Source organism: Corvus moneduloides, chromosome 6 (assembly GCF_009650955.1).
Source record: "Corvus moneduloides isolate bCorMon1 chromosome 6, bCorMon1.pri, whole genome shotgun sequence".
NCBI lineage: Eukaryota > Metazoa > Chordata > Aves > Passeriformes > Corvidae > Corvus > Corvus moneduloides.
The window spans coordinates 40,191,789-40,214,472 of record NC_045481.1 but is presented as its reverse complement, the minus strand read 5'-3'; the positions used below and the strand labels follow the sequence as shown (position 1 = coordinate 40,214,472).

The window sequence follows — 22,684 nt, the reverse complement described above, 5'->3', positions numbered from 1 at the left end:
ATCTGTCATTTATCATCCATGACTTAATGCTCATAAGGAAAGTTTGTAATTAACCACTAACCTACTAGTATTAGTTTTACTACTACATTGTGGGGGGGCAGCATCAATCTGTTAGGAAAAAGGGAAAGTCATGCTTCAAAGTGTAGTATTTTGTATGAACAGCATAAGATCTGTGATCAAATATGTGATTGATTATTCCTACCACTGCACAGAACAAAGCCAAGAATCCTTTTCCCCACTCCACGCACTCCTTGGATTTCTAAGTCTTCAGCTTCAGCTTTCCCTGATCAAGAAACGTAGGGAAAGAAGCCCCTGCTATTTGGAAAGTAACTATTTCAGTGGGCACACTTAGGTTACCTTCCTTCAATTCAACACAGTTAAACAATTCTCATGGAACAAAGTGTGTGCTAATCTGCCTATGGTCCTGCCCATGCAAGGAACTATTATCAAGCAGTCAATTGCATTTTATACAGACATCAAATCTTAACCTAAATTAGCAATGACTTAAGGAGAACTCAATGTATACAATCTCCATGTTTTCGCTTCCTGAACATTTTTTGATAGATAATGTAAATATAAACATCGACCTTTAAAGAAATACAGACATTCTAACTTCTGCTACCAGACAATGGCTGTATTTAAATGCAAGTATTTTCCATTTATCTCCCATCCTGTTAAAAAATGCCACTGACATGGCAAACAACTTCCAAGAGCACCATTCTTTTATCAAGAATAGATTTGATGTAATTCCTCATATAATTAAATGAGAACCAGTGGTACATTTAGCCTATGTAAATGGCTTCATTAGGATCAACTTGGCTTGACTGATTATAGCGTGAAAGAACACAGAGATGTACTTTATGAAGACCCCCTTAAAATACAAATTAATTTAATTTAGTATTGCAGATTTGGGACTGCACAAGTTAACTCTGTGACACAAGCTGTAAGACAATATTGAAAGTATCACTACAAAACAAACGAAAAAAATCCCATACCCACTCAAGGAGCAAAGGCAAACATTCTTCTGTGTTAAAAAAAACCCCAAAAGAAATAAGGCTAGTTACAAGAAAAGACTGCATCTCCTGTTATTCCAATTTCAGGTAATGCAATTTTTTTGCTTTTCTGCTTTGGGACCAGTTGCCAAAATAGGGGTCAACAGCAGTAGTGAGTTGCTGTTAAAAAGCAGACCTCATTTCCAGTCAGAATTGTCCAGCCACATCTTTGTCTAAAAGTAGAAATACTTCCCATATAGAAATACCTATAAAATGTGGCAGGACCAGCTTTTAAAACTTGCTTTATTTTAGAATTGAATTATGGTTTTGAATCTCCTACTGTAAAGCAGATTTTTATGTCCTTGAACCAGTGTAGGCCCTTCATATTTATCAATATCCATTTTGAAGGCCTGATAACAGAAGCAGACAGTGTCCTGCAGCCTGTCTTTGCTCTGCAAGGTGGAAATAACTTCTTGCTATTATTCAATAACCCTCCACTTAGACATGAATAAGGAACACTTTGCTCTCTTAAGCTACTGCGCTGCTCTGAAAACTCAGACCTACCTCACTAGAATTCCAAGGTCCTTTTAAGAGTTACCACTTCCTAAATATATTTATGTGTTTACACAGACAAATGTCTTTACATAGAGTATCTGACAAGGCACCTTGAGGACAAAAACTCTACACAGTATCAGTAGCTTGATTTCAAGATTAACACAATTGAAAAAAATGGAAAATACAGAGGTTGCTGCTACACTCTGTTCTCTCAAATCACCATTCTCCAGCTTGCTTCACAGAAATGGAACTTGTTTGAATTAAAATGTAAATAATGAAAGTCACTGTATAAAAACAAAATTAAGAATTAGAAGTAGAAATTAATCCATTTTTTCTGCAAGATTTTATAAATAAGTTTGAGACATGGGAGCAAAACATAATTCATGCAATTGTACACAAGTTAAAGGGTTTTTTTAGCCCAAACCTAAATATTCAGCTGATTTACATAAAAAAAACTATTGTCAAGGAATATCTAGTTCATGGAGTGAAACTTTTTAATTTATTGCAATTAATTCTGTGAAAGTTTTCATGGTTTGATTTTGCAATTTTTATTTAGTCCTTTTGATTACTGTTGCCAGATAGGCTTTAATAAATTAAACATTCATTTTGTGTACCCACAGTATCCTTGTTCTTGAATTATACATATAAACATATTAGTTAATTCATATTTTAAGATTGTAGTTCAATTAACACTTAAAAGCTGGCACTACCAACAAATGAAGAGCTCTGCCATTTTCTCCCCTCTGGGTATCCCTTCCTCAAAGCATTAATTCATCAAACCATAGTTAGAGGCAGCAAAATCAATATTCAAGGATAAGTGTAGGAAACATCGTTTCAGGTTTCCTTTTTCAAGTTATCTTTCATCTTCCTGGTTTTTAGGCCTTATGGGAAGGAGCACATACTGTTATTTAAAGCATGTAGATGCCTTCTTTACCACCACATCCCTTCATTCTCCAGCATGAAATGCACATAAGACTTCTTACAGTACATTAATCTGTCCTCCCCATTAATCTGTTTTCTTTCCTATTTATTCTATGATTTTTTTTGTCTTGTTATTTTATAGTCCTCTTTCAATTTATTATTGGGGAATGCCACCATATCATAAATCAGCAAGTAAAAAATTATAAGAAGAGAGACTCCATGTTAGCATGCAGCAATGATAACAGAACATTATGACCTGGCTAACTAATTAATTTAAAGAAAATCCATCAAAAATTTCATGATAAATAAGTCTTCACAAGTTCTCTCTATTTTGGCTCTTATTGCTAGGAAATCATCCATGCTTCTTATAAAAATTCCTACCTAAATTGTTCAAAAACAGTTTGACCATAGATATCAAAGGAAATACTGAACTACAAGAAAGATGCAATTACAGGCAAGATATAATTTTAGAACTAAAAAGAGCATCTCTTAAGATTTTTTCTCTGGAATGACAGTATGAGTGAAAAAAAGGACAAAGAAACCTTATGCCACAGTGTAAAATAACTGCTGTATTTACACAAATCTGCAATAGAATTCTCAATGATTTTAATATGTTTAAGCCAGAAAAGCTGAACTTGATTACAGAACTACCATGTCAAACACAAAGAATAAGTGCAAAACATGACGTGGGCTGAGATGCCCCCTAGTTCTTCACAGATGGTAACACGTCTTACTAATCTTCTGCTATCAGACAAATATCAGCTTGTCCATTAAAATTCACTTTAGTTCTCAAATTCAAAAAAACCCCTTAGCTTTTATACCTAGTTAGGAGAGCATTGGACAAAGAAAATTCCAAAACTGTATGTATTCTCAGCTTATATAAGCCTCTTAATTTTTTGTAGAAGGTTCTACTATCTAAATTGTTTCACTGAAGATAAAGTTCAGAAAATTCAAAATTTTGTGCTGCTAATAAAACTGAAAGGTGTCAAGCAGAGGCAATTTAATTAAAAAGAAGAAAGATATATGCACAAATTTAAACAATTTTGTCATGAAGTACACTTTACTAACTTACCATCTATGCAGGTCTGCAAATTACATGGAAGCATGTCTTAAATGATAATACTTTTCTGACTTGTTGGCCTATTTCTATAATTTACATTGAACACTTGCTATAATTATTCACTTGTATGAATATTTTTGAAACATAATTTTAAAAAATAATGAAAAATCCCTACAGTACATAGGAGAAATGTTTTATTTATGAAAAATGAAAATTGATAAATGTCAATGCGTTTTAATACATTTATTTTGAAAATCTAGGAAATCCCATGCAGATTTCAGAATTTGTAGAGAAAAAAAAATTAAAGGTGTGGTTTTGCAAACAAACTGCTCTAACCAGAGTTAAGTATTTCAGACTTAATTGTCCTTGTAAAAACAGGGAATAGATAAATAGATATACAAGTAAATAAAAATCTATATACATTTAGGGAGGCATAAAAAGCACACAGAAATCTTCAGCAAGATACAATGTCTTTAAAATTTACCAGCAATTAAGCAGCTAGTGAAGATTCCTACTGAAGCCACACTGAGGCTGGTAAAGAGATCGCCTGTCAGTATCATGCATCCTCACGGGCCAAGCCATTGCACAGGATCAGAATTTAACACAGTTTACAGCATGTGTGGCTGGCCAACAGGCTAACTACAGAGAGATTGTCTTTCATAGCTCAATGTCTGCTAGCTCTAGAATATCAAAACTCAAATTAGTGGCATCCATTATTTAAAACATAATTTATGGCATCAGGGTATTTCATGTGCTCAGCCTTCAAACTATTCATCCTGATCTAGAAACTAATAGAAAAGAGAGGGAAAAAAAAAAAGGAAAAAAAAAAAAAAAGAACCCAAACTGTAGGGAGGCAAAATGAAGCATTATTTGTACTTTCACCAGCAAGAGCCTGTATTGCAGGAAATCATCATCTATTTAAGCAGGTTTTCATGGAAGTATATATTCTTTTGAAGCCATGTGTGCATGAGTGCTCCAGAACACTGTTTTCCAGATTACTGTGCTAAAAAGTTGCTCACAAAACTGTCTGCATCTAAATTCTGGAGTCACGTAGAGGAGCCTGGTGAGAACCATGTCCAGATGGTCGTTTCACTTACTAACTTCGCCAAACATGAATAAAACTTCATCTGGAGTTCTCAATATCCATTTTCCATTTATAGTTGTTTTTATAAAACATCCAACCATTTCTAGGAAACATTTTTTGCAAAAAAAAATCTCATTCACAAACCCCACTAGAATTCTCAAAGCTAAGTTTTGTAGCATCTTGAAGCTTTGAAGAACAGATGCTATTTCAATGTGCAAATGCTGTTTCAATGTGTAAACACACAAGCTTACATGCAATCTGTAAACTGGATTTTGTAACCCTGGTTAAGTTAATTTCAGACCTGCAAAACTTTTTAGTAGTTACTTTAAGATTCCATATGCACTGGATATGCAGTGTCCTAGTGAAAAGACTGAAGATGTTGATATGTTTTGACTATCAATCACACGGAGAAAGATGTCATTTAAAACAAATGCCGTTTACTTTGACAAAAACAAAGCTATCTGATCCTCCAAACCTCAGTGCCCATCTACTTACTCTAGGCAAATTGTTCAGCATGATATAAGAATGGACCACCTTGCTGATGTACAAATAAAATTCGTATTTAACATTGCCATTGTTTTTACAACATGAATTTTGTATCTGTTAAGCTTGCATGAGGAATTGTATCAACTAGTTCTTTATTTTACTGGGGTGTGAATGACTATTGGATACCATTTCTTTTATATTTCTATTGCTTAATATTGGAAACATCCCTGCTTTTTAAAAAAGTTTATTAACAACAGCCTCTATTTAATACTCTCTCCCCATGAAAATTAGATTAATATCTGGCAGAGAACACAGAAGCAGCCTGCTGAAAAATTATAATTTAAATCTCAAATACAAAACTTTTGTATTAAAAAACTCTGCCAATGCAGAGCTATCTTATCAAGGAATTTTATTTTCAATACGATGGGCAAATAAGATATAAAAGATGCTTGCATACACAACTGTAGTCATAGTTACCATGCTCCACACAACATGAAAGAGACAACAAAATAATCCTACATGAACGAAGCTGCAGAAAAGCAAGGAGAAATGCAGTGAGTGCTTCGGCCTTACCTGACCAGTGGCCAGTGGTGGAGCCTGCTCTGTCAGTGCAGGTCTCGCTGACGGGCCGGAACACGGTCTCCCAGCCGCCGGTCGCGTAGCGCCAGTTCTGCGACTCCAGGATGAGCGTGCGCTGGGTGCCGTACGCGATCATGAAGCAATAGACCACGTGGTGCAGCTGGCAGCCATAGCCACAACCTTTGTTGATGTTACACACAAGTTTCTTAGCTTTGCTGCAATCCTTCGGGTTCTGTAAGGATGGATGAAAAAGTGAAGCTGAAGAGAAGATACACCAAAGGCGTACGTTTCTCTGAAAAACTGGCAAATGTCATAAATCACAGAAGCCATCCTGCTATAATACATCTCCTATTAAAATGGATGAGTAAGCTTCAGCTCCATGAAAATTTTATGTGAATTCTTCACTGTGAACATGAACAGTTATTGAACAACTTCACTATCCTAATGTAAAATAGAATACATTCAAGACTTTAAATTACTTTCTCATTTGTAAATCTGTCAGAATAAGCCAACATTTGGACTCCATATTCACATTTCATCAGCATTTCATCAACATGATTCTCAGTGTTGGAATGCTTTTTCCTTTGGCATTTTTTCAAGTTTGTTAGTTCTGTTTCAATAAGCACGCATGTCATCCAATAAAAGAAAATCTCCACCTGTCTACATGGTACAGAATAAAACAAATGCCTATTAAGGGACTGCCTCCCAGGCTAGCTGACCACACAGTAAATACAGAATGTAAAACACATACCTGAGCAGGCTGATAAAGGACAGAATTTTAATCTGCATACACTCTCCATAAAATAATGTATTTCACTTCCACAAACCAAGAAACCACAAGACAGGAGGCAAATGCCCACATTATATGAATGCTATGTTTAAAAGTACAAACTAATAAATATTCTCAGGTATGTGGACAACACAACAACACAATCAAGAGAAGTTTTTCTTTACATAAAATATAGTAATTTTTGTACACATTCATACTTGCATGGCTGTAGACATACTTCTAAATTCCAGAAAGGTCTTCCATAAAATCTCTATGATGAAAGTTTCAGATAAGTTGTGAAAATACTGATATTTGAGCATCAATATAAATTCTGTTTCTTTCACATCTAAACAACCTTAAATAAAATTTTCTGTAAATTTGCCACAATCAAATGAAATCTTTTAAAAAACAGTGATCCCTGTCTGGAGAATTGAGATCCCTCCTTCAAGTGATTTTAAAGATAATCTGAATATTCTGAGTCCTAAAATACTTTAACAGAAAATTAATTTGTGCATTCAGTTGTGTACAGGAGGGGGTGACAATTCAGATTGTGGGGCAGGGGGGAAAATAACAAAACATCCAAAACAAAAACAAACCCAAAACTCTACAACATGTGCTACAACTACAGCATTTTTTTTTCCTTTTAAATACACCTGATTTAAAGCCGAACTAGGTATGAGAATAATAAATTAAATAAAATTTCCATTCCCAAATTTTGTTCCTCAGACCAGTACTTTTGTCATCACAAATCTAAAGGATAACTTGAGACTAAACCTAACAGGTATCTTTGAAACTACAACAAATGTATTTCCCACAGTCTTTCAGAAGAGAAAGAGGGCCTTTCTAGTATTCTGTACAAGTCCACACAGAAAGAACTCCATGAAAAAATACCTCCACATATCATTATTTTCAGCAGCATTATATTTTTATTATTACAACTGTCATTAGTATTATCATATTTTGCTTGGTTTCAGTTATTAAGCTGCTCTTATCTCAACCCACAATGGGGTTTCTTTGTGGGTTTTTTTTGTTTGTTTAGAGGTTTTTTCCCATTGATTCTCCTCCCTGTTGTACCAGGGAAGAAGAGGAGTGAGTGTTTGGGGGGGTACTCAGTTGCCAGCCTGGGTAAAGCCACAACACTATTTTCATTGAAAGGGATAATCTCTGTGAATTTTTAGGAAATGCCCATAGACAATATAATGCTTTCTACATTTGCCATTACCTCCAAATGCCTGTGTCCTCTAAAATGAAAGCACTTAATCAATGGCATATTTGAAGTATTGTCAAGGTGCGCCTTTCTAACTTTCTTTCATGCAAATGCAAGCTTCATACAACAGCTTATGAACAATATTATGGAAATCAAGTAGTAATCACATAATGAAATATAATTTGATAGTGTGACTGCTTACCCATGTTAATATTATGCACTTACTTGGGTTTTAACATTATTTGAAGACTTAACTAAAAACTATATATATCTTAGTATTAGTTTGTGACTTAAAAAGGAAGCTAGTTAACTAATTTCTTTATGATTGTGGTTTTTTTCAAATTGCTATATTCAAGTAGCAAAAAGACAAAACAGTACTTGAGCTTCAATTATATACTGAGAATTTAAAAAGAAAAAGGGAAGTAGAGACACGTGGATATATTGCAGTTTCAACGGATGTTTCTGGAAAAAGGTGGACATATTAACCATTGATAAGGAAGAAAAGTTACATTTCAAGCATCAGAATAGCTTGGGTGTTCATAACCAAAACTGCCAACCAAAGGAACCAGTAAAAGTATTGAGCTGATAAAAAAACCAGTCAATTTCAAAATCAATGAAGACTGACAGAAGAGTTTTCCTCCTGGCACAAAGACACAGAAAAGGACTGTAAATCCCTGATTCGAATGAGCAGTACACTCTGTTCTCAACTCTAATGACACTGCTCATCACACACTCCTATCTCCAATTTAATGATCTACATAATCAAGAGAGGGATATAAGGGACATCCAGGAATCTCAAGCCCTGCAACGTAACAGCCATACAACTGCATTAAAAACAAATACCAAAAAAAACAAAATCCCAAACAAACAAAAAACCGACAGCTGACCAACCACACAAAACATACTTCAATATGAAGATTAGATTATCAAGCCATGACAAAGTTTACACCTTTTATCTTTCTCAGAATTACTTCTATGAACAATGCAACTGAAAACAGTAACAAATTTTCAGAATAGTACAATGGTTATAATTATACATTTCTATGGAAGAGAATGCCTTCTAAAATAAAAGAGAACTTTTGCAACTGGCAAGACAGATTTAATGGTCTTTCATCACAAAGAACATGGGTATACATTGTTGTTCTCACAAAATTCAGGGTTTCCACTGTATTCTTCTTCCAGGGCTCTTGGTTGGCCTATTCACAGAAAGTAGACTCAGATGGGAATGATCTCCCAAGGGCTGCTTCAAAGCCTCTCCATCTTCCAGTGCTTCCAAGTGTGTAGCCAAACATCAAAACACATGACAAACTGGCAAAAGTAAACTCTGCTCCTTAAAATGCATTTTACTATAGGAGAAATGACTGTGTTGTTTCTGAATTTAAAACAGTTCAGAGAAATGTACTTAATCCAATGAATCACAACAGATTAGAGTGGAGTGGGAAAGCAGTCTGCTACAATTTACTAAGTAACCTCATAAACACAGTATGATGCTCATTAACAAAGTTGTTCTTTTTTTGTATTTTCAATAAGTATTTTGTTCTTTGATGCTACACAGTCTGCTGGAGAAGACAGTCCCACCCAAAATCTTTGGAAAATTCCATTTTTTTAGAGAATGATGTCAAGGAAGGGTGTTTCTCATCCTAATTATCGCAAATGTAATTCACACCATCTTCTACTCCCCTTCTTTTATGATGTCATTTGTAATCATTCCTTTTCATATCAGCTCCCCTCAAGACTCTGGAAGGAGAAAAAAAAAAAAAAAAAAAAAACAACCCAACCAACCAAACCACCGGAAGTTTCTTCCAGCTGCTGAAAGAAAATGTTCTTTCTTCCCTAGTCAGAAATAGCAGGTATTCAATTTGAGAGACAGAGATCTCAAACCTTCCTCTAATGTTAACTCCTCTGGTTTGCACCTACCCTGCTACAACACACAAGCTTCAGCTTGAGTAAAACATCCCAGCATGAAGACGGACTAAACACATGGTGCTCCTCAATCCACGATGCAGAAATCCTAGAGAAAACTTCACACAGACATCAGCAGTGATCACACTTTCTTAAGTGGTTATTATACTAAAAATATATCATATATTTGATTTGATTGAGTAAAGGATACAAGTTTAAACTTTTCAAGAATCACAGTTGTGAGGGGTGCACCCTTTGCACGTATGCCAAGTGCCCAGAGCCTTTTTTACTGTTGTTGTCATTTTAGCATGAGCACTTTTATTAAAAATATGTATCAGTAATTTTAATGTGAGGGAGAAGGTTTAATATAGAAAATTCTAAGTGACACATTAAATCACCAAAATTACTGCCAAACCCAAAAAGCTCAGAAAAAAGTCTTGTGACCAACTTTCTTTTCTTTGCCTACATAAAAAGCCCCAACTAAATAGTATGAATATGACTAGTATAATTGATGTATTTTTGAGCAATTAGTAACCTTTCTCACCTAATTATATTTTTAACCTTCAAAGCTGAACAAAAAGTTTTGGATTTTTTTTTAAATCAGAGGCAAAAATACTCTGCTATTGCGAGACTGCATGCTGAATGAATCACAAACTTCCTAAAATAAACAGAACAAAAATAAGCACAAAAGAGAAGGGACAGAAAACTGCTGCCTTCATAATCATTCACTCACTTGATGACAGTACTACAGGTGCTCTTATCTGACTTCTCTTGCACATTCTCTTCAATTGTTTGATAAAAATCATCTCTGAAAAAAACGCCTTTTCCTTAAATATAAGCTCTTAGCTTTTTAAATGTTGCTCTAACTACAGGGAACTAGTTACATGTAGCCTCATTAAATCAAATTTATGGTAATGTCATCCAAATGAAGTAGCAGTCATCACTATTCACAATCATTCAGCTAAATGACTTGCCAGAGAGATGTCCCAAAATAATGCAGCTTCCCTGTTCAACATGCACCAGAAAAATGCTATACAGTACTTTCATACTTAACTGAAAAAAAAAATTACAAATATTTCCCATATAATTCTTTTTGGCATTGACTTGAGGGGCAAGGGTTGTTGAATTTTTTATTTTATCTTATTTTTTAATACAGTTTTATTATTAATAGAGGTGTATATATATATCTCTGTGATTTTGAACCATTTGACTGCTTTACAGTGGTGCATATTTGTTAAAGCAAATAACTTTGTGCTCTTTTTGAGGACTTGCACAGTTATATTACTAAATAAGACAACAAATGGATCATGAAAGAGGAGGGAAAGGTAGAGAAAGGCTATATTTATCAGCATGAAAAGCACTTACAGCACACTACTGTCAAACAGTGACATCCAAATGAAAAAATAAGGAACAGTTCTCAGAAAGGAGTTGAAGAAATACAATAAAGTGATGACTCCTGCACAATTCAGAGAGATTTTTTTTTCCTCAGAAGGGTGTCTTTTTTTATTTAACATGCAACAAACACATAGCTTGGTCACAGAAGAGAAGGTTCCAACAGCTGAACTGTGAAATAATGAAAATCTGAGAAACAAATTCAGCTATTTACACAAGAGAAAAGGATCACACATTAGGAGTGACCATTCAAAACAGCTGCATACATACCACAGAAAGTAAACCAAGTACAAATAAAACAGACTACATTAAATGTCTTTTTGATCACTGCACAAATAGCTGCATGCATTCAGTCATGAAAAAAAGCCCCAACACCTTCAGATCAAGTTTTATTTAAATTTTATACACACACACAAGCACATATATTAAAAAGGCCTTATACACTCAAAAATATGAGCATCTAGAGAAGTCTCAAACATCTTTTGAAACAATCTAGGACTAGACAATACACTCTACAAGCCCTTCAATTTTGCTTATTTAGAAATGGGCTGCTAGTTCAGAAGTTTGATACAACTACTTTTATATTTTTATTTTTAAAACAATGCAAATATATTTATGCATTTTGATATTCTAAAGAATAAAAAAAAAGTCAACCAGACAATTATCTTTTACAATAAAACAAAAAATTCAAACAGGGAAGTACAGCCCAGTAAAAACCACAAATCCAAAAAAAAAAAAAAACAAAACCAAAACCAAAGAAAGAAATAAACCAAAATAACCAACAACAAAAATCCAAACCCCAAAGACTTCCTTAAAATATTACCTTCCATTTACATATATAATACTGTTTGAAACAAAGGTAATAATTTCCTTTCTACATCAGTCATTCATATACCAACATTCACTTTAAACTGTCATGTAATTATTCTATTGCAAGGTTTTAGCTAAGTGCTCTGTATATAAGAAGAGAAAAATGTTTACTTTGCATCAAAAGCTCTATCCTCTTACCTGTAAATAAGTTATTCTCCTCTGTACCAAATCTGTTAGGTCTTTGGCCTCTTTTTCTCGCCAATCTCCAGCTCCATCTGTTTGACTGAGGTAGTACAAGTCGGTCATTATTGACCTATAAACAACAGTGGGAAACAACAATCTTAAAAACTGGGAAACAACATTACTAAATTAGAGGATTGAATGAAATCAAAGACAAATTAAAGAGATATTTCAATTGTAGCCTCAAAAACAGTTTCTTCATGCTACCTCATACTGCACAAGCCAAACAGCAGCCAAGACTGTGTTCTTCATCTAACAAATGTTCCAGACCAATTAGCAATTAAAAACTAAAAATTCTAAACAGACTCATGGCCATGCAAGTCTATACTACAAAACATGAATTTTGAGGAACTATCAAATACTAAATTGAGATTATCTAATACACTAGAGATTCTCTTCTTAGAGCTATAACATTTCATTGGCCAAATAAGACGATAAAGAACTCATCATCATGAAAAGAAAAATGTTATGTGACACTTACTTGTTAAAATTTGCGGATTAGTCAAAATTACTAATTTGATTTTGTCCAAACAGTACCACCCCGGAAAAGACATTTTTTAAATCTCTGTGGCTTTTGGGAAGAAATACAAAACTAGAGAAAAACTGTTCAAAGGGCTTATAAAAATGGTTATTCTAAAAGAAAAAGGTGGCCCAATTCAGAACAAGGCATTTCAAAGTTGGTTTCATAGCTTGAGAATATTTAATATTGCTAAACATTTCTCCATAACAGTACTAAAGTTCTAAGTTTGAACCATTTTTCTTAATACTTTCATCTGAACTTCAGATGTTGCAGTTTATTGCCTGAAATTCTTGATAAACCACAAGTTTGATCTAGAAAGAGAAGCAACAGAATAAAGGCGGAGAAATTTGGGAGGCGACCAAAAAACAGTGTGAGGGTTGAGAAAAATACATTTCCTAACAATATATGAAGTGGTCTTGTCAAGCTGTTGGCAGCACTTGTTTGCACTGGAAGCACAAGCCTAGTTAGCCAAGGCTACCCCTTGTACCTAAGTGAGAGGAGCAGGCTGCATATCCCTACTAGGTAACTATTTCCAATGACACAGTATTTAAGCAGTAAACATTCAGTTAAATCAAATTAGGGCAGACCTATCTTTATCAGCAGATTTACCAGACAAGCTTCTCTTGCTAATTTAATAACTGGATTTATGGATCTGTAGTTTTTATTCTCATACACTCATTCTAGTCTTCATTCCCATGCTTTTGTACAGGGCAGCAGAGACACTAACTATAATACCTAGTATTGTTGTATTAAATATTTTACCCAAATTATTCAGCAGCAGTAATCCTCACCTTCTGTCAATCAACTGGAAGAACCTTATCTACATTCTAATCTCAAACTATATAAACTGGATTTTCTTTTACAAGGTAATTGAGCTTGAAACACCCTATTCCAGCTTTGCATAAAAATTAATTTAAAGCATCACCGGGTAACTAGTTTTAAATCAGTAACTCTCAAAGACACATAATACTCCAAGTAACATGCACACACAGTTTAAAGAGAATTAGAACAGAATTAATGATGGAGTAGTTCTAATACAATGGAATATATACAGATAACTGAACAGATAAAGAGCCTGTTCCTTTTAAGACAGTTTTCTACTTTATAGAGAGCATTTAGGCTAGCAGGCATACTAAAAAAAAAAAACCACCAACATGTATTTTCTTGGGAGTTTAAATATATTTTTCTTCCCAATCAGGATGTAACCATGTTGGGTGTTTAAAGAAAAAATACGAAGTTAAGGTTTAAACAGCAAGAAAGAAAAAAAATTCTCTATCATTAAAAGCAGCTGTGCAACCACCCAGCCACATTTTAAACCATTTTCAAATGCTCTTTCACTAGCCTTAAAAAAGTCTGTTCTGTACTTGTGATGTAAGTATTCAGTGTAAACTCTCTATACTTTACAGAAATATATTTCCATTAAATATAGACAAAAATAACTGAAAATAAGAAGTTTACCAATTAAAAAAAAAACCAATAAAAAATTTTTTCTCTGTCAGCTCTTAAGCAATTTTTCCTATTTCTACAGAAAAAAAGTGTTGCCTAAATTTTATTTTTTTATATTCTTGGCTATGGTGACCATGACAAAGAAAAGGCAGTAGCTTAGATTTAATAATCAGCCTTATGGATGAAATATAATTACTTTGATAATTTTTGAGGTAAGAGAAATGGTGAGAGTGTCCTTACACAGCCTCAATGACTCACCACTTTAGGTAAAGGCAGCTTTGCTCAGTAGAAGCCATAAAGAGTACCAAATGATTTGCAGGAAATGTAATGAATTCATGAAAGAGTTTTCAGACAGTATCCATGATCTTCTTTAAAAAAAAGATCATAAAACTCTGAAGTATACCAGGAAGTGAAAAATTCACAGGTGTTACCACACAGAAATTACTATAAGGTAGTGCTATTTTAAGACACAGTCACAGACAACTTCTTTCTTTGATTGTTATGGCTCAGAAATGTGCATTTTTTAGCTTTACATCTGCTAGGGTTTTTCAAGTGTGACAAATCACTGGGATGGCTTATTAATACAGATTTAGAAGAGACACAAATACCTAAGACCAGGGTCATTTGCCATGCAGAGAGTTAAAAGCACATGGAGCAGTGATCCATGAGCCCAAGATAGCTAAGTGCAGACAAAGGATGAGTCTGCACAGCACTATTAGAGGCTATTGAAGGTAGTAAAATGGCAGGAAACTTCCAACAGTGGCACTGCAGATGTCTACTAAGTCAAACTTGGTCTTTCACTGGGTTACTAACCAACAATATTAACTTGCTGCTGTTGTTGCTTCATGTCATGTTGCAATCATGGAGCTGCACTTAAAAGCGTTTTGCTCCTGGAAAGCAGAATGGAGGAAAAAATCTGGCTATGTATTTCACCTGTATTTGATTGCCAAAATAAAGAGGGAAGGGTGGTCATTTTTAACTATTGGTCTAGACATTTATTCCAATCATATGACAAAATTACATTTAAACCTCCTAAGAATATTACATCAACAAATAAAAACTCAAAGAAAAATTTTTACTTCAAAGGAAAGAGTGTGAAAATCTGTCCAAAAACTGCATCAAATATTGACCAGTTACCACAAAATCCCTGATGACAGCTATTCCCCGGGAGAAGGAATGAAACCAACTCAGTAACAGCCACTTTGCAAACAATTTTTGTCAACACAGGGAACAACCATGACAACTAGAGGATTAATCTGCTCTTTTTTAATAACTCAATATCAAATAATCTTTCCAGTGTTTAGATGAATTTACTCTCAACAGCCCTCTTCCCTATAGCAACTACAAGAATACAATTATGTAATTCTCAAGAAACTCTGTGCTGGGCAACGTTGTTTCTCAAACAGAATCAGTAGAGAAATACTTCACAAAAACAGATGCAAGACCAGCACTTGTGTAGAGAAAATCCACACAGCTCCTAGGGCATAGCCAACAAACAGTGAAGACGACATCTAACAAAAAGCACTATCATATTAGGAGTAAACAATTTGCTTAATATCAAGATTAACAAAGAACTCTAATACTACTGGTCCAGAACCACAGGAAGAAAGTTTATAATCTGTTAGAATGCAAATCTTGATCTATGACACAGTAGGCTTTCCTCATAAACAAAACAAAATAAATATTAGCCTCTTTCCTTACATAGCTATCTCATCATTCGATCACTACCCACCTCTTTATTTGCTTTCCCACCTAAGGACGGCATGAAAAACTCCTTTAACTACTTATAATTAACATTAATCTTTCTAATCCAAACACTAGATTATAAAATACATTAAAATTTCTGAGATATCTTTATGTCTATCTATTTGTGTATATATATAAAAATAAGTAATACCAGCTACTCTTGCAGTGTTCCATTTATAGAAAATAAAACTTTTTAAGACAGCACTGTCAACAAAAGGGCATTTGGCAACATGTTTAATCCCTTTAAAAAAATTCAACAAGTGCATGTGCACTTAAAAAACCCAAACCAAACCAACAAACAAAACAGGCAATAAGAAAAAAACAAACAACAAAAAAAACAAGCCAAACAAACTGAGTCAAACAAAGCAACCACCAAAAACCTGTGCTTCTCAGAGTGAATGAGAACATCTGATTTGCTCATTTCGAATATGCTATGTTCCTTTCAGAAGTGACCAGATGGACAGCAGAGGGAAGATGAGACCAGTCCGTTCCTGGGGAGCTACTCTGCATTGTAAGGGAAAAGAACACCCCAGAGACAGCAGTGCATCCCATGCTAAAGGATGGGTACACAAGGAACTGGGAATTTTCCTAGAGTTCACACAATACTGAAAGATCAAAGTGAAATAATGAGATAGCTTGACCTCAAAGGTGCAGGAGAAAGCTTCCTCAGGACTAGAGGCAACCAAGAAATGCATTCGGCAACACAAGATAATTGTATTGCTTGAAGGCAACATTGCAAATGCACCAGGAACACACACTGAATATTGTAGAAACATTTTCGTATCGTTTTTTTCTTATGCAATTCCTTTGAACTTCTACACTGTAAATAGATTGCCTAGATTTCAGTTTAATAAAACCTAGTTGCTGGCTATTTGACTTTAGTTTAAATGACTTAAGTCTTTTTTGAGGACCTCACCAGACAAGGAAGGTCTACACAGATCTATTACTAAGACTAAACAGACTTCAGATTACTCTGGATTTAATAACCACTGTGACAACTGAAAGAATACTTGTAGTCAATACAAAAATTATCAGAGGAAAAAAAAAGAGCAGTTGTGATTGCTTGCATCATGTACAAACTTCTTTCAGTACCACAGTGGAAGTCATCTCATAACTTCCAGAGATCTATAGGGCAAAGTTTTCTAATCCAATGCAAAGGAGTCATGCATCTCTAGAATGGGTTTCACCTCACCCTGAAGTATTGAGAGATGTGAACATAAGGGTATCAGAAATGCAGAAACTTGCAAATAGGACTTAACGAGTTAATAATCATTGGTGTAGGAAGAAGAGGGCTAAGGAAAAGGACTCGTCCTGGGAGACAGCAACATAAAAACCTTCTGGCATCAAACACACACAACATTATTCAAGGTTTCACTGTGGTGACTGCCTCATCCTGGCTTCATAAACAGAGGAATCATATGCACACGAGTGATTCTGTTACCATGACAGATGTGAGAAAGTCTGGTATTAGACTACTTGCCCCAGTTTTTAGCAGATAGTTTAAAAGGTATATAAGAATCCATGAACTAAAGTTCACAAAGCCCAAACAGAAATAATTTCCACGGAGAATAAATATTTCTGAGTGGAGATAACTATCAAAACAAACTGTCCAGGGAAGTGGCAGCTTCTCTGTCAGTTCACTGTTCAACTGAAGATCTCAAGTCTTTTGGAAAATTCTGCTTCAGCCAAGCACTACTTTTATTTCAGTCAAATATATAAAACTGCACTTGGCAGAGAACTAATTGGATGAAATTTAATCACGTCTTTTATATAAATAATAATTCTCAATAATTGACTAGTCCCTTCTCACTTTCAACTCAATCTATGACAAAATGGATTTTGGAACTGTGGAATATTAAATTACAAAATTTAATGGACCGTACTATTTGCCCACATTAATAATCAAATTCATATTGCCTTTATGTTTTAAATAGTGTTTACATTATTTCTAAGGAATTGAAAATTCTTCTGATTTTTTTCCCTTTACTACAGCATTATTTTCAAAGGCTCTTGCTTTATTACTGATGTTCACACATGGAGATCACAGCTTTTTTCGGGACATTGATACGTGTTTAAGGCAGTATATTTAGTTAATTCAACTACTTTTGTATAACTGTTTACTGATGAGACACAAACTGTTATTGCAATCCTGTTGGGAACAGAGTTAAAAATATAATATGCTTAAAGACAGACTTCACTGAATTTTTAACATCTCCTGGATTAATTTTTTTCAGCATGAACAAAACTCATACAGAATATTTTGACATGATAAAAAAGGTACCCCAACAATAAGAAGGCCTGATGACTGACAACAACTAAAAATATAATTGCCACACATCTTTGAACAACATAATGACAGTTAAATTAAAGGTCAGAATCAACTAATGCAAGTACCTTTCCTGATGACCTAAATCAGACAGAAATTCATCAATGCGTGTTTGCAGTTCACTTCCTTCTAGATTTTTCAACTTCTTCAGTTCACTCTGGAGGAAAAACCAAAGTTCCTTAGCCCCATTCTCAATCCTCCTCCTCAGTATTTCATGGTCTTTTCCAAGGCCTCCTACTAAAAAAAAAAAAAAAAAAAAAAGCATAAAAGCATCAGTATCAGTACTTTTAGTTGAATTACTTGTTAAGAAGCCAATACATTTGTGATAAGAAATACCAAAACACCAAAACTTGTTTTAGAAGTAAAAGAAAACTTATCTACCAACCATCTCCTGCCCGCTTCTTATAGTTTTCTATCTGTTCTTTGGCCTTTAGAAGTTGCTCCTCTAAAGCATGTACCTTTCCTGCAGCTGGTCCCTGATCAATGGGACCATCTGGTATCCTAGGACATAGAAAATAAAGAAATTGCATGATTTATAAATATAATTATTTGATAAATTATTTGCATCAACAATTCAGCTCTCCTTTCATTTTCATTCCATACTGTTTTACTGATAAACCTTCATAATATTTCCTTAAAACCAGAAGAAATTAAACACATTGACATAAACAAGATTTTGAAAGCACAATTCCATAGGAGAAAAACAGTGCATAACACAGCTGCAATGCAGGATTCAGCCTGATCCTATACTGTGCTGCTTTCAAGACTTCCACTCACCAACATGAACAATGCAAGGCTCTGCTTGTGAAAACAGTATCTGGGGCAGTTTAATTGTCAACCTGATTGGCACACAAACAAAGCCTATTCAACATACCTTCAAGAGATTCTATTTCTGACTCTTGTTACATTCACACACGAGGTGCATTCTTCTCTTGAACCCTGGCCATATATTCTTAGAGAACCAGGGCTCCAGCTCTTGAACTCTAGTTAAGGCTTCCTACACATTCACCCAGGATGACTTCAATGTATTGCATGGACTCAGAACAAGATCCAACCACCTTAAATGTACCATTGTCATAATCTCTTATTCTAAACTGCACATCACCTAAAACAACACCAGCAACTGTAACATCAATTTGTAAAATTTCTGATATGTGAGCACAGGAGAAGTATGGAAATACATATCCTGAAATCTATGAGCCGTAAGTCAGCCCTGAGGGCATTACTGAGGTTTGTTCACCATTTCAACTTGAATCCACGTATTAATAAAACAAAATTATTGAAGTTTAGAAACTAGATGCTAACTACTATTTGCCTCACAAATTTAAAGCAGGTAAAATAAAAACTCTTTTAATTTCAAGAGAAATTACACTTATTAAAAATTATTCCACATTTTATAAGCTTTTGTAAGATCAGACTCTAAAGAGAAAAAAAGCAAGCAGACGTGCAATGAGAAGTCTTGAGAACTGCAAAGAATACAGAATTCTTGCAGAACATAAAGATGATTCTTCCTTCATAAAGGAATATGAACATAAAAAGAAACAGATATTCTCTCCACACACAAACAGAGTTTCACAGCACCATACACAGGAAGAGTCCTTGACAGGTGCCTCTAGCATAGGGAAAACAATGGTTTGAGGGAGCACCTTCCCTGTAAAAAAGAAATGACAGCATTCTAAATATCCTACTGAGATTTTATTAACTTTAATGTCTCTCAGGTCTGGATAGATAAATGCCAATAAAATTTCAGGGACTGATGAGAAGTTCATTTTCTCTGGAACAGTTGAAGAGAACAAACACCTAATGTAAGCATCAGAAAGGTGTATCACACAAAGCATAGCATTTAAGCACCTTTTTTCAGAAGGAGATAAGAGAGGTGGAAGAAGCAGCTACGTAGCCTGAGAGAAATTCAGTAAAAAATTCTGCAGTCTTAAAGCTTCCTATTGAAAGGATCCCTATCCTAGGGATAACTACTGAAAAAATATTTGTGTTCTAAAACTACCACAAAAAGGAATTACCATTAACTGCTCGTACATCTGCTTTTTCATGCACTGATGGAACAAGCATGTCAAAACTGGGTAAAATATCCTAATCTTAATCATGTGCACTCCCTAAATATACTCTCCATGTCAACAATCCATTTGTAAATTTGTTTCTACAAAAAATGTACAGTATTGTATCACACTGAGGTACAGTATTGTATTGCCATGTACAAGACAATACAAACAAGCCTTTAAAAATTATATTGAAAGACATTTACATTCTTACACGAATTTAAAACCACCAGATGGAAATGTGTTTGTGATCTGCTGACTTGGTACCACAGTTGGAGTTGTGAAGGAACAACTAACCACAAAATTGCCAGAAAAAAATGTTAGGGTTTATCTTGTACAAGTCACACACCCTAAAGGTAGAATCTGTGAAGAACAATAGGGTAAAAGGACACAAAATCATTACCATAAGAAGTCCTGAGACAGTGTACAAATCATCTTAGCATAAGGAAAGTCTGTTAAAGTAGCAATTAGAGGATCCTACAGAAGGATGGTTGTGGATGATATGAAAGAAGCACAGTAATGTTGACCATTTGATATAATTAAGATCTTAAAAAGAAAACTGCATGCCATTTAACATTCATCTTGTTTGGCACATTGCAATAAAAATTTTTATTGTACTTAGACTGTTAGATAAAAGAGCTGGGATGGGGGGACATTCTCTAAGCTAGTTGTTTGGACTTCCAAAAATTATATCATTTTAGGATGAAACTAAGATAGCTTATTCTTTTTTCAGTTTTGTCTCCACATCTGTTACCTCATCAGACTCAGAATTGCTGTCTTCCTCACTTTCATCCAGTCTCAAAATTAAGGAAAAGATTCTTCTCTGCACAGCTTGGCTGTTATTACCCTCTCCAAGTACTTCAACTGACTTGGAGATACGACAACATTTGAGGGAAAAGCGTTTGAATTAAAATCCTTGTCTAGTCTCATGGCATCCTGCACGCAGATAATTTCTAGTGCAGAATATCCTAGTAATTATGCATACTTATGAATAAGAATTCCTCTTGAAAAACAGGAATTCTTACCAAAATAATTCTTACCAAAGTAAGTCCTGACAACTATTTTACTCCTTAAAATATGAGAGGTGAGTTTAAAGTAAGTTCATCTAAACTAAGATGATTCTAAGCAGTAATAAAAAAACCACATCAGTAAGCATCTAGGACACAGTGTCCTTCACTTATTACTATGGTAAAACTGTAAATTAAGTTATGAACACAAAATAAACACAATTATAATTCTCTTAAGCAGTCAGTCAAGCTAATAAACCAAGTAGTAGGTTTATTTCAATTCTCAGTAGTTACAAGGTGTGATGTTTGCATGCTGCTTCCTACCATTTGATAGCAAATAGAAATCTTTTCCATAATCAACTCATCAAATAAAGATATTACTGTATAGCTTTAAACATCAAAAAAATTATGTTGTAGAGATAACCTGTTTCTACTTTGTCCCTTGTTAATCCAGCTAAAAAAAAAAAAATAATTCTATGTACATAATCCATATGACTTAGGCCAATTTCTCATCACCTTCAGGTGACAGAGGGGCAATGAAAAAGCAATGATATCTAGTCTGGATCTCTGAAGGCAAAAAGAACACCTTAAAAATTAATCATAGTGACATTCAATTTAGCTAGAAGAACTGCCATACTGTATAAAATAATTGTAAAAATAATTTTAAAAACCCATAAATTACAAAAACCATTCTAACCTTTTCCTATTCCCAAGATATTTAAAAGGTTACACTAATTTATCAGCAAAAGGAAAAATATAAGATTTCACAAGTTCACACTCAAATATTTTCTCATTTTTTCATTTATATCTAAGTTCTTTGTATGGAGCTAGAAGGTTTATAACTAACTAAAGTCAAATTATGATTGTCTTTTCTTCTTTCACTTTTTTCTCTTCCCCAAGAAGAAAATCATGTTCAATTATTAATGACCACTAGCACACACAAACAAAAAGAATACAGGCTGTCACTTCATCCTTCTTAGACAAAACCTTCTCAGTAAATAAAACTGAAATAAAAGAGTCAATGTTATCTGCAAATAAAGACCAAACATCCCTTATCAATTTAGATCAGCACAGCCCTGATCAGTGCTGATTATATCCACTGCACATGTGTCCCTTCCCTTAACTCAGAATTGCACAAAAAGTAGTAAAAAGAGCAGAGGTGCCCACCATTTAGTTCAATTATCTTCATCCTTCACACACTAGCCTGTGCAATACTGTCAGCTTCAAACTTGAGATATTTTAAATACATGTAATAGAAAACTGTACTTTAATATTTAAATTCTTATCAACCTGAAAGTATTCTTCTATCCAAGCCCCTTTAATGCTTTCTACAGGTTTAATGGGCCCAAAAACTGCCCAGAGTAATTGACAGAAGTACTTTAATAGAGTTGCTTATGATTAATTGATCTCGAGTTTGGATTCTCCACCAGCCTCAGCACCAGCTACATTAAAGCAACTCTAGTACTCTTTCAAATTCAAAATCTGATCTCTTCTTTCTGAAGCTACACTCAGAACTGTGAGAAAAATATCCTAAAATATAAAAATTTGGCTCCCACCCAGTAATACACAAAGAAGCACATAAATACTA

The 22,684-nt window shown here is 34.4% G+C and overlaps 1 protein-coding gene across 6 annotated transcripts in view; it reads right to left on the bottom strand.

The window, feature by feature from the left end:
• Positions 1 to 22,684, bottom strand: part of FUT8 (fucosyltransferase 8) — a 106,018-nt gene that overhangs the window by 26,834 nt on the left and 56,500 nt on the right. For 4 of the 6 annotated variants that reach the window (XM_032111140.1, XM_032111138.1, XM_032111141.1 and 1 more), the window contains 4 exons: positions 18,421 to 18,536; positions 18,104 to 18,272; positions 11,956 to 12,070; positions 5,672 to 5,909 (listed from right to left, as the gene is read on the bottom strand). In XM_032111140.1, the coding sequence (XP_031967031.1) occupies positions 5,672 to 5,909; positions 11,956 to 12,070; positions 18,104 to 18,272; positions 18,421 to 18,536 (638 nt within the window). The remainder of the gene's footprint in view (positions 1 to 5,671; positions 5,910 to 11,955; positions 12,071 to 18,103; positions 18,273 to 18,420; positions 18,537 to 22,684) is intronic. The other 2 variants (XM_032111142.1, XM_032111143.1) reach the window with 2 other exon arrangements.